The sequence below is a fragment of the Oncorhynchus gorbuscha genome, linkage group LG02 (assembly GCF_021184085.1).
Source record: "Oncorhynchus gorbuscha isolate QuinsamMale2020 ecotype Even-year linkage group LG02, OgorEven_v1.0, whole genome shotgun sequence".
NCBI lineage: Eukaryota > Metazoa > Chordata > Actinopteri > Salmoniformes > Salmonidae > Oncorhynchus > Oncorhynchus gorbuscha.
In genome coordinates this window covers 56305017-56318341 of record NC_060174.1, presented here as the reverse complement: position 1 = coordinate 56318341, position 13325 = coordinate 56305017, and the positions used below count along the sequence as shown (strand labels likewise).

Sequence of the window (13325 nt, the reverse complement as noted above, 5' to 3'; positions counted from 1 at the left end):
CGGAGTGTTAAACGCCGTTTTCCACTCGTCCCCCTCTCTGATGCGCACGAGATGGTAAGCGTTACGAAGGTCCAACTTAGTAAAGCACCTGGCTCCCTGCAGAATCTCGAAGGCTGATGACATAAGGGGAAGCGGATAACGATTCTTAACCGTTATGTCATTCAGCCCTCGATAATCCACGCAGGGCGCAGAGTACCGTCCTTCTTCTTAACAAAAAGAACCCCGCCCCGGCCGGAGAGGAAGAAGGCACTATGGTACCGGCGTCAAGAGACACAGACAAATAATCCTCGAGAGCCTTACGTTCGGGAGCCGACAGAGAGTATAGTCTACCCCGAGGAGGAGTGATCCCCGGAAAGAGATCAATACTACAATCATACGACCGGTGAGGAGGAAGGGAGTTGGCTCGGGACCGACTGAAGACCGTGCGCAGATCATGATATTCCTCCGGCACTCCTGTCAAATCGCCAGGTTCCTCCTGAGAAGTAGGGACAGAAGAAACGGGAGGGATGGCAGACATTAAACACTTCACATGACAAGAAACGTTCCAGGATAGGATAGAATTACTAGACCAATTAATAGAAGGATTATGACATACTAGCCAGGGATGACCCAAAACAACAGGTGTAAACGGTGAACGAAAATCAAAAAAGAAATAGTCTCACTGTGGTTACCAGATACTGTGAGGGTTAAAGGTAGTGTCTCAAATCTGATACTGGGAAGATGACTACCATCTAAGGCGAACATGGGCGTAGGCTTCTCTAACTCTCTGAAAGGAATGTCATGTTTCCGAACCCATGCTTCGTCCATGAAACAACCCTCAGCCCCAGAGTCTATCAAGGCACTACATGTAGCACCCGAACCAGTCCAGCGTAGATGGACCGACAAAAGTAGTACAGGATTTTGATGGAGAGACTTGAGTAGTTGCGCTCACCTGTAGCCCTCCGCTTACAGATGAGCTCTGGCTTTTACTGGACATGAATTAACAAAATGTCCAGCAACTCCGCAATAGAGGCACAGGCGGTTGGTGATCCTCCGTTCCCTCTCCTTAGTCGAGATGCGAATCCCTCCCAGCTGCATGGGCTCAGTCTCTGAGCCAGAGGAGGGAGATGGTTGCGATGCGGAGCAGGGAAACACCGTTGATGCGAGCTCTCTTCCACGAGCCCGGTGACGAAGATCTACCCGTCGTTCTATGCGGATGGCGAGAGCAATCAAAGAGTCCACATCTGAAGGAACCTCCCGGGAGAGAATCTCATCCTTAACCACTGCGTGGAGTCCCTCCAGAAAACGAGCGAGCAGCGCCGGCTCGTTCCACTCACTAGAGGCAGCAAGAGTGCGAAACTCAATAGAATAATCCGTTATGGACCGTTCACCTTGGCATAGGGAAGCCAGGGCCCTAGAAGCCTCCCTACCAAAAACTGAACGGTCAAAAACCCGAATCATCTCCTCTTTAAAGTTCTGGTACTTGTTAGAGCAATCAGCCCTTGCCTCCCAGATAGCTGTGCCCCATTCTCGAGCCCGGCCAGTAAGGAGTGAAATGACGTAAGCAACCCGAGCTCTCTCTCTAGAGTATGTGTTGGGTTGGAGAGAGAACACAATCTCACACTGCGTGAGAAAGGAGCGGCACTCAGTGGGCTGCCCGGAGTAGCAAGGTGGGTTATTAACCCTAGGTTCTGGAGGCTCGGCAGGCCAGGAAGTAACAGGTGGCACAAGACGAAGACTCTGGAACTGTCCAGAGAGGTCGGAAACCTGAGCGGCCAGGTTCTCCACGGCATGGCGAGCAGCAGACAATTCCTGCTCGTGTCTGCCGAGCATGGCTCCTTGGATCTCGACGGCAGTGTAACGAGCGTCTGAAGTCGCTGGGTCCATTCCTTGGTCGGTTCCTTCTGTCATGCAGGTGAAAGAGGACCCAAAAGCGACTTGGCGAAAACAGAGTCTTTAATCCAGTAAAGTAAATACAATCAAAAAACACAACTTTCACTCGAAATGACGAGGACAAACTGGAGACTCGATCTTGAACAGCAGGTGAACAGCAGGTTGCCTCGGGAAGGCACTTGAACCAAACAGACTCAGACACCTGCTCACCACGCAGCATCTGAGGAAAACACGACACGACAGGGCGATACACAAACACAGCACGGTGAATTCTAGACAAGGAACCGACAGGGCAGAAACGAATAACAAGGAGAGAAATAGGGACTCTAATCAGGGAAAAGGATCGGGAACAGGTGTGGGAAGACTAAATGATTGATTAGGGGAATAGGAACAGCTGGGAGCAGGAACGGAACGATAGAGAGAAGAGAGAGCGGGAGAGTGAGAGAGGGAGGGGGAGAGAGAGGGATAGAAAGAGGGAAAGAACCTAATAAGACCAGCAGAGGGAAACGAATAGAAGGAGAAGAACAGGGACAAGGCATGATAATCAATGACAAAACATGACAGCTATGCTCATTACCTAAGCCCCATTCCAGAAAATACCCTGGGAGGGGCCGATACTAGCAAAGTTAAACACTTACAAGTTTTCAGTCACAATTTGGGGGCTCACCGAGTTGTGTGCCATGTCATGTTGTGTGGTTCTGACACTGTGAATATGTTGATGTCCTAACCTATACTGTAGGTTTCTGGTTTAGTTCAGAAAGTGTTGCTGTTGCAGAATGCCTGTTGGTATGATTTTGGTGTTTTTCTGTTGCGATTATATTGGCTGAAATGAAGATACTCACTTTGTTTTTGTACAATACCAGTCAAAGGTTTGGACATACCTACTCATTCCAGGGGTTTTCTTTATTTTTAATATTTTCTACATTGTAGAATAATATTGAAGACATGAAATAACACATGGAATCATGTGGTATCCAAAAGAAAAGTGTTAAACAAATCAAAATATATTTGAGTTTTTCAAAGGAGCCACCCTTTGCCTTAATGACAGCTTTGCACACTCTTGGCATTCTCTCAACAAGCTTCATGAAGTAGTCACCTGGAATGCGTTTAATTTAACAGATGTGCCTTGTTAAAAGTTCATTTGTAGAGTTTCTTGCCTTAATGGGTTTGAGCCAATCAGTTGTGTTGTGAGGTAGGGGTGGAATACAGAAGATAGCCCTATTTGGTAAAAGCAAGAACAGATCAAGAACAGCTCAAATAAGCAAAGAGAAACTACACTCCATCATTACTTTAAGACATGAAGATCAGTCAATCCGGAAAATCAAGAACTTTGAAAGTTTCTTCAAGTGCAATCGCAAAAACCATCAAGTGCTATGATGAAACTGTCTCTCTTGAGGACAGCCACAGGAAAGGAAGACCCAGAGTTAGCTCTGCTGCAGAGGATACATTCATTAGAGTTACCAGCCTTAGAAATTGCAGCCCAAGTAAATGCTTCACAGAGGTCAAGTAAGACACATTTCAACATCAACTGTTCAGAGGAGACTGTGTGAATCGGGCCTTCATGGTCTAATTGCTGCAAAGAAACCACTACCAAAGGACACCAATAAGAAGAGGAGACTTGTTTGGGCCAAGAAACACGAGCAATGGACATCAGACCGGTGGAAATCTGTCCTTTGGTCTGATGAGTCCAAATTTGAGATCTTTGGTTTCAAATGCTGTGTCTTTGTGAGACACAGAGTAGGTGAATCGATGATCTCTGCATGTGTGGTTCCCACCGTGAAGCGTGGAGGAGGAGGTGTTATGGTGTGGGGGTGCTTTGCTGGTGACACTGTCAGTGATTTGTTTAGAATTCAAGGCACACTTAATCAGCATGGCTACCACAGCATTCTGCAGTGATACACCATCCTGTCTGGTTTGTGCTTAGTGTACTATCATTTGTTTTTTAAAAGGACAATGATCCAACACACCTCCAGGCTGTGTAAGGGCTATTTGACCAAGCAGGAGAGTGATGGAGTGCTGCATCAGATGACCTAGCCTCCACAATCATCCGATGTCAACCCAATTGAGATGGTTGGTGATGAATTGGACCGCAGAGTGAAGAAAAAGCAGCCAACAAGAGCTCAGCATATGTGGGAACACCTTCAAGGCTGTTGGAAAAGCATTTAATTTGCTGGTTGAGAGAATGTGAAGAGTGTGCAAAGATGTCAATGCAACGGGTGGCTACTTTGAAGAATCTCAAATCTCAGAGTTGTTTCACACTTTTTTGGTTACTACATGATTCCATATGTGTTAATTCATAGTTTTGATGTCTTCACTATTATTCTACAATGTAGAAAATAGTACAAATGAAGAAAATCCCTTGAATTACTGGGTGTGTCAAAACCTTTGACTGGTACTGTATATTTGATGGGCTGAACTCATTAAAAAGTGAGTGCTGGGTTTTGTGTTGTGTGTATTCTTGCAGAACAAAATCAGTTTAAATGACTGCTCTGTCTCTGTGTGTTATCTCTCTCAGGGGCTGGGAGAGGCTTCAGCGAGAGGGACAGCCATGGACAGAGACTGTCTCAGCTGCATCAAATACCTCATGTTTGTCTTCAACTTTCTCATCTTCGTAAGTATTCTCTTACGCCCTATTATAAGCTGTCCTCCTATATACAGTACACTGTATATATTCTGTATATCCTATATATCCTCCTATGGTATCTAACAGTACTCTTTCCATCTCTCTATTGTGGTCTCACATGTATTTAATAAGACACGGAGGCATTTTGGTGATGACACATATTTACAGTTCCACGGGGTATGCAGCTTGCAATTGACGTTTTGCTTGTTCAGTTTTGATCAGACAATCAAAGGTAACTCCAGAGAGAGCCAATAACTGGGGGTATGGGGGTAGTGGTGAGGAGGGTCATATAATTACATTTAGTGGGGAGGGTTGAATAACTTCTCAGTAGCAACCAGTGACTGTTACCATGTCCATTCCTTTGTTTATACTCTCAGACAATTCTACCCTCCCACCATCCCATGAGACAATGGTTGTCATGTTTGTCATTTATTATCATGTCTTGTCCCTGTGCTCCCCATTCTATTCGTTTCCCTCTGCTGGTCTTATTAGGTTCTTTCCCTCTTTCTATCCCTCTCCCCCTCCCTCTCTCACTCTCTCGCTCTCTCTTCTCTCTATCGTTCCGTTCCTGCTCCCAGCTGTTCCTATTCCCCTAATCAATCATTTAGTCTTCCCACACCTGTTCCCGATCCTTTCCCCTGATTAGAGTCCCTATTTCTTCCTTTGTGTTCCGTTCCTGTCCTGTCGGTTCCGTGTTTAGAATTCACCGTGCTGTGATTGTGTATCGCCCTGTCGTGTCGTGTTTTCCTCAGATGCTGCGTGGTGAGCAGGTGTCTGAGTCTGTCTGGTTCGAGTGCCTTCCCGAGGCAACCTGCTGTTCACCTGCTGTTCAAGATCGAGTCTCCAGTTTGTCCTCGTCATTTCGAGTGAAAGTTGTGTTTTTTTGTTTGTATTCACTTTACTGGATTAAAGACTCTGTTTTCGCCAAGTCGCTTTTGGGTCCTCTTTCACCTGCATGACAGAAGGAACCGACCAAGGAATGGACCCAGCGACTTCAGACGCTCGTTACACTGCCGTCGAGATCCAAGGAGCCATGCTCGGCAGACACGAGCAGGAATTGTCTGCTGCTCGCCATGCCGTGGAGAACCGGGCCGCTCAGGTTTCCGACCTCTCTGGACAGTTCCAGAGTCTACGTCTCGTGCCACCTGTTACTTCCTGGCCTGCCGAGCCTCCAGAACCTAGGGTTAATAACCCACCTTGCTACTCCGGGCAGCCCACTGAGTGCCGCTCCTTTCTCACGCAGTGTGAGATTGTGTTCTCTCTCCAACCCAACACATACTCTAGAGAGAGAGCTCGGGTTGCTTACGTCATTTCACTCCTTACTGGCCGGGCTCGAGAATGGGGCACAGCTATCTGGGAGGCAAGGGCTGATTGCTCTAACAAGTTCCAGAACTTTAAAGAGGAGATGATTCGGGTTTTTGACCGTTCAGTTTTTGGTAGGGAGGCTTCTAGGGCCCTGGCTTCCTTATGCCAAGGTGAACGGTCCATAACGGATTATTCTATTGAGTTTCGCACTCTTGCTGCCTCTAGTGAGTGGAACGAGCCGGCGCTGCTCGCTCGTTTTCTGGAGGGACTCCACGCAGTGGTTAAGGATGAGATTCTCTCCCGGGAGGTTCCTTCAGATGTGGACTCTTTGATTGCTCTCGCCATCCGCATAGAACGACGGGTAGATCTTCGTCACCGGGCTCGTGGAAGAGAGCTCGCATCAACGGTGTTTCCCTGCTCCGCATCGCAACCATCTCCCTCCTCTGGCTCAGAGTCTGAGCCCATGCAGCTGGGAGGGATTCGCATCTCGACTAAGGAGAGGGAACGGAGGATCACCAACCGCCTGTGCCTCTATTGCGGAGTTGCTGGACATTTTGTTAATTCATGTCCAGTAAAAGCCAGAGCTCATCTGTAAGCGGAGGGCTACAGGTGAGCGCAACTACTCAAGTCTCTCCATCAAAATCCTGTACTACTTTGTCGGTCCATCTACGCTGGACCGGTTCGGGTGCTACATGTAGTGCCTTGATAGACTCTGGGGCTGAGGGTTGTTTCATGGACGAAGCATGGGTTCGGAAACATGACATTCCTTTCAGAGAGTTAGAGAAGCCTACGCCCATGTTCGCCTTAGATGGTAGTCATCTTCCCAGTATCAGATTTGAGACACTACCTTTAACCCTCACAGTATCTGGTAACCACAGTGAGACTATTTCTTTTTTGATTTTCCGTTCACCGTTTACACCTGTTGTTTTGGGTCATCCCTGGCTAGTATGTCATAATCCTTCTATTAATTGGTCTAGTAATTCTATCCTATCCTGGAACGTTTCTTGTCATGTGAAGTGTTTAATGTCTGCCATCCCTCCCGTTTCTTCTGTCCCTACTTCTCAGGAGGAACCTGGCGATTTGACAGGAGTGCCGGAGGAATATCATGATCTGCGCACGGTCTTCAGTCGGTCCCGAGCCAACTCCCTTCCTCCTCACCGGTCGTATGATTGTAGTATTGATCTCCTTCCGGGGACCACTCCTCCTCGGGGTAGACTATACTCTCTGTCGGCTCCCGAACGTAAGGCTCTCGAGGATTATTTGTCTGTGTCTCTTGACGCCGGTACCATAGTGCCTTCTTCCTCTCCGGCCGGGGCGGGGTTCTTTTTGTTAAGAAGAAGGACGGTACTCTGCGCCCCTGCGTGGATTATCGAGGGCTGAATGACATAACGGTTAAGAATCGTTATGCGCTTCCCCTATGTCATCAGCCTTCGAGATTCTGCAGGGAGCCAGGTGCTTTACTAAGTTGGACCTTCGTAACGCTTACCATCTCGTGCGCATCAGAGAGGGGGACGAGTGGAAAACGGCGTTTAACACTCCGTTAGGGCATTTTGAGTACCGGGTTCTGCCGTTCGGTCTCGCCAATGCGCCAGCTGTTTTTCAGGCATTAGTTAATGATGTTCTGAGAGACATGCTGAACATCTTTGTTTTTGTCTATCTTGACGATATCCTGATTTTTCTCCGTCACTCGAGATTCATGTTCAGCACGTTCGACGTGTTCTACAGCGCCTTTTAGAGAATTGTCTCTACGTAAAGGCTGAGAAGTGCTCTTTTCATGTCTCCTCCGTTACTTTTCTCGGTTCCGTTATTTCCGCTGAAGGCATTCAGATGGATTCCGCTAAGGTCCAAGCTGTCAGTGATTGGCCCGTTCCAAGGTCACGTGTCGAGTTGCAGCGCTTTTTAGGTTTCGCTAATTTCTATCGGCGTTTCATTCGTAATTTCGGTCAAGTTGCTGCCCCTCTCACAGCTCTTACTTCTGTCAAGACGTGTTTTAAGTGGTCCGGTTCCGCCCAGGGAGCTTTTGATCTTCTAAAAGAACGTTTTACGTCCGCTCCTATCCTCGTTACTCCTGACGTCACTAGACAATTCATTGTCGAGGTTGACGCTTCAGAGGTAGGCGTGGGAGCCATTCTATCCCAGCGCTTCCAGTCTGACGATAAGGTTCATCCTTGCGCTTATTTTTCTCATCGCCTGTCGCCATCTGAGCGCAACTATGATGTGGGTAACCGTGAACTGCTCGCCATCCGCTTAGCCCTAGGCGAATGGCGACAGTGGTTGGAGGGGGCGACCGTTCCTTTTGTCGTTTGGACAGACCATAAGAACCTTGAGTACATCCGTTCTGCCAAACGACTTAATGCCCGTCAAGCTCGTTGGGCGTTGTTTTTCGCTCGTTTCGAGTTTGTGATTTCTTACCGTCCGGGTAGCAAGAACACCAAGCCTGATGCCTTATCCCGTCTGTTTAGTTCTTCTGTGGCTTCTACTGATCCCGAGGGATTCTTCCTTATGGGCGTGTTGTCGGGTTAACAGTCTGGGGAATTGAGAGACAGGTTAAGCAAGCACTCACGCACACTGCGTCGCCGCGCGCTTGTCCTAGTAACCTCCTTTTCGTTCCTGTTTCCACTCGTCTGGCTGTTCTTCAGTGGGCTCACTCTGCCAAGTTAGCTGGTCATCCCGGTGTTCGAGGCACTCTTGCGTCTATTCGCCAGCGCTTTTGGTGGCCGACTCAGGAGCGTGACACGCGCCGTTTCGTGGCTGCTTGTTCGGACTGCGCGCAGACTAAGTCGGGTAACTCTCCTCCTGCCGGTCGTCTCAGACCGCTCCCCATTCCTTCTCGACCATGGTCTCACATCGCCCTAGACTTCATTACCGGTCTGCCTTTGTCTGCGGGGAAGACTGTGATTCTTACGGTTGTCGATAGGTTCTCTAAGGCGGCACATTTCATTCCCCTCGCTAAACTTCCTTCCGCTAAGGAGACGGCACAAATCATTATCGAGAATGTATTCAGAATTCATGGCCTCCCGTTAGACGCCGTTTCAGACAGAGGCCCGCAATTCACGTCACAGTTTTGGAGGGAGTTCTGTCGTTTGATTGGTGCGTCCGTCAGTCTCTCTTCCGGGTTTCATCCCCAGTCTAACGGTCAAGCAGAGAGGGCCAATCAGACGATTGGTCGCATACTACGCAGTCTTTCTTTCAGAAACCCTGCGTCTTGGGCAGAACAGCTCCCCTGGGCAGAATACGCTCACAATTCGCTTCCTTCGTCTGCTACCGGGTTATCTCCGTTTCAGAGTAGTCTGGGTTACCAGCCTCCTCTGTTCTCATCCCAGCTTGCCGAGTCCAGCGTTCCCTCCGCTCAAGCGTTTGTCCAACGTTGTGAGCGCACCTGGAGGAGGGTGAGGTCTGCACTTTGCCGTTACAGGGCACAGACTGTGAGAGCCGCCAATAAACGCAGGATTAAGAGTCCAAGGTATTGTTGCGGCCAGAGAGTGTGGCTTTCCACTCGCAACCTTCCTCTTACGACAGCTTCTCGTAAGTTGACTCCGCGGTTCATTGGTCCGTTCCGTGTTTCCCAGGTCGTCAATCCTGTCGCTGTGCGACTGCTTCTTCCGCGACATCTTCGTCGCGTCCATCCTGTCTTCCATGTCTCCTGTGTTAAGCCCTTTCTTCGCACCCCGTTCGTCTTCCCTCCCCCTCCCGTCCTTGTCGAGAGCGCACCTATTTACAAGGTACATAAGATCATGGACATGCGTTCTCGGGGACGGGGTCACCAATACTTAGTGGATTGGGAGGGTTACGGTCCTGAGGAGAGGAGTTGGGTTCCGTCTCGGGACGTGCTGGACCGTTCACTCATTGATGATTTCCTCCGTTGCCGCCAGGATTCCTCCTCGAGTGCGCCAGGAGGCGCTCGGTGAGTGGGGGGTACTGTCATGTTTGTCATTTATTATCATGTCTTGTCCCTGTGCTCCCCATTCTATTCGTTTCCCTCTGCTGGTCTTATTAGGTTCTTTCCCTCTTTCTATCCCTCTCTCTCCCCCTCCCTCTCTCACTCTCTCGCTCTCTCTTCTCTCTATCGTTCCGTTCCTGCTCCCAGCTGTTCCTATTCCCCTAATCAATCATTTAGTCTTCCCACACCTGTTCCCGATCCTTTCCCCTGATTAGAGTCCCTATTTCTTCCTTTGTGTTCCGTTCCTGTCCTGTCGGTTCCGTGTTTAGAATTCACCGTGCTGTGATTGTGTATCGCCCTGTCGTGTCGTGTTTTCCTCAGATGCTGCGTGGTGAGCAGGTGTCTGAGTCTGTCTGGTTCGAGTGCCTTCCCGAGGCAACCTGCTGTTCACCTGCTGTTCAAGATCGAGTCTCCAGTTTGTCCTCGTCATTTCGAGTGAAAGTTGTGTTTTTTTGTTTGTATTCACTTTACTGGATTAAAGACTCTGTTTTCGCCAAGTCGCTTTTGGGTCCTCTTTCACCTGCATGACAATGGTTGCCTCTATAGCTCTAAGCTCTGCCTTTGACAGAACGTTTTCTTGGACATTTATTGAAAGACAGGTTCTTTCCCAGGAGGAAGGGAATGGTGTGAGGATGAGTGTGTGATGCTCATATCTCTACCCCCTCTTCTCCTTTCCTTCCTATCCCACTTCTCCTAATCACTAAAGAGTCACCCACTGGTGCTCCAGATAGGGTTTAGTGAAAGCGAGAGGATGGAGATAAGAGAATGTTCAGGAGGGAGGAATGGAGGGAAGGGTGGATTCACTTTGAGAGGTAGAGGAAAGGGGGCAATGGCAGTTAGCTGAGGCCCCCCACTAACCTACCTTAGGTATTCATACCACTGGACTTATTCCACATTTTGTGGTGTGTAGTTGTGCAAGAAGATATATGTAATCAAATTTAAATTCAGGTTGTAACACAATACCCCATAATAACAAAAGGAAACATGTTTAAACATTTTTGCAAATGTATAAAAAATGTATTGAAAATTAAATATCTAATTTACATAAGTATTCACACCCCTGAGTTAATATGTGTTAGAGTCTGGGTAAGTCCTTAAGTTCTTGCACACTTGCATTGTATAGTATTTGCCCATTATTCTTTTCAAAATTCTTCAAGTTCTGTCAAATTGATTGTTGACCATTGCTAGACAACTATTTTCAAGTCTTGCCATAGATTTTCAAGCAGATTTAAGTCAAAACTGTAACTCGGCCACTCAAACATTCACTGTCTTCTTGGTAAGCAACTCCAGTGTAGATTTGGCCTTGAGTTTTAGTTTATTGACCTGCTGAAGAAAGGTGAAATCATCTTTCAGTTTCTGGTGAAAAGCAGACTGAACCTGGTTTTGCTCTAGGATATTTTTTGTGCTTAGCTCCGTTCTGTTTCTTTATCTTGAAAAACTCCCCAGTCCTTAACGATTACACACATACGCATACATGATGCAGCCACCAATGTGGTTGAACATATGGAGAATGGAACTTAGTGTGTTAAGTTTGGGGCTCGCTACTGTTTGGGGCAAATCTAATACAACACATTTATTCGGCCAACAGCTCTGCCCCCCCCCCCCCCCCCCGCCCCCCCGCAGCTACTCGCCCAAGCCTCTCCAGGTTCTCCTTTACCCAAATCCAGATAGCAGATGTTCTGAAAGAGCTACAAAACCTGGACCCGTACAAATCAGCTGGGCTTGACAATCTGGACCCTCTATTTCTGAAACTATCCGCCGCCATTGTCGCAACCCCTATTACCAGCCTGTTCAACCTCTCTTTCATATCTTCTGAGATCCCCCAAGGATTGGAAAGCTGCCACAGTCATCCCCCTCTTCAACGGGGGGAGACACCATGGACCCAAACTGTTACAGACCTATATCCATCCTGCCCTGCCTATCTAAGGTCTTCGAAAACCAAGTCAACAAACAGGTCCCTGACCATCTCGAATCCCACCGTACCTTCTCCGCTGTGCAATCTGGTTTCCGAGCCGGTCACGGGTGCACCTCAGCCACGCTGAAACAGCCCATCTATCTACCTACCACATCCCCATACACGTATTTATTTTGCTCCTTTGCACCCCAGTATCTCTACCTGCACATTCATCTTCTGCCAATCTACCATTCCAGTGTTTAATTTCTATATTGTAATTACTTCGCCACCATGGCCTATTTATTTCCTTAACATACCTCATTTGCACTCACTGTATATAGACTTTTTGTTTTCTTTTGTTCTACCTTAATAATGACTGTATGTTTTGTTTATTCCATGAATAACTCTGTTGTTGTATGTGTCGAATTGCTACGCTTTATCTTGGCTAGGTCGCAGTTGCAAATGAGAACTTGTCCTCAACTAGCCTACCTGGTTATAAGGTGAAATAAAAAATAAAATAAAAGTCAGGCTGATTGAGGTAGATATGGTCAAGTGACTATGCATATATGATGAACAGAGAGTAGTAGTCATGTAAAATAGGGATTGGCGAGTGGTGGGTGGCGGGTGGCGGGTGGTGGGACACAATGCAGATACCCTGGTTAGCCAATGTGTAGGAGCACTGGTTGGTCGGCCCAAATGAGGTAGTATGTACACGAATGTATAGATTACATTTACATTTACATTTAAGTCATTTAGCAGACGCTCTTAAAGTGACGATGCATATATGATAAATCGAGAGTAGCAGCAGTGTAAAAAGAGGAGTTGGGGAGGGGCACACAGTGCAAATAGTCCGGGTAGCCATTTGATTACCTGTTCAGGAGTCTGTTACCTGTTGAGAAGCTTTTTTGTCCTAGACTTGGCACTCTGGTACCGCTTGCCATGCAGTAGTAGAGAGAACAGTCTATGGCTGGGGTTTTTGACCATTTTTAGGGCCTTCCTCTGAAATCGCCTGTTATAGAGGCCCTAGATGGCAGACAGCTTAGCCCCAGTGATGTACTGGGCCGTACGCATTACCCTCTGTAGTGCCTTGCGGCCAGAGGCCGAGCAATTGCCGTACCAGGCAGTGATGCAACCAGTCAGAATGCTCTTGATGTTGCAGCTGTAGAACCTTTTGAGGATCTCAGGACCCATGCCAAATCGTTTTGGTTTCCTGAGGGGGAATAGGCTTTGTCGTGCCCTCTTCACGACTGTGTTGGTGTGTTTGGACCATTCTAGTTTGTTGTTGATGTGGACACCAAGGAACTTGAAGCTTTCAACCTGCTACAGCCCCGTCGATGAGAATGGGGTCATGCTCGGTGCTCCTTTGCCTGTAGTCCACAATCATCTCCTTAGTCTTGGTTACGTTGAGGGATGCGTTGTTATTCTGGCAACACCCGGCCAGGTCTCTGACCTCCTCCCTATAGGCTGTCTCGTCAGTGTCGGTGATCAGGCCTACCACTGTTGTATCGTCTGCAAACGTAATGATGGTGTTGGAGTTGTGCCTGGCCATGCAGTCGTGGGTGAACAGGGAGTACAGGAAGGGACTGAGCACGCACCCCTGTGGAGCTCCAGTGTTGAGGATCAGCGTGGCAGATGTGTTGCTACCTACCCTCACCACCTGGGGGCAGCCTGTCAGGAAGTCCAGGATCCAG

The 13325-nt window shown here is 48.1% G+C and overlaps 1 protein-coding gene across 5 annotated transcripts in view; it reads left to right on the top strand.

Moving 5' to 3' along the window:
• LOC124005007 (tetraspanin-18-like) overlaps positions 1-13325 on the top strand; it is a 141514-nt gene that overhangs the window by 111318 nt on the left and 16871 nt on the right. For 4 of the 5 annotated variants that reach the window (XM_046313835.1, XM_046313843.1, XM_046313852.1 and 1 more), the window contains one exon: positions 4388-4483. The exons of the other annotated variant lie outside the window; for it this stretch is intronic. In XM_046313835.1, the coding sequence (XP_046169791.1) occupies positions 4388-4483 (96 nt within the window). The remainder of the gene's footprint in view (positions 1-4387; positions 4484-13325) is intronic. 5 annotated transcript variants of the gene reach the window in all.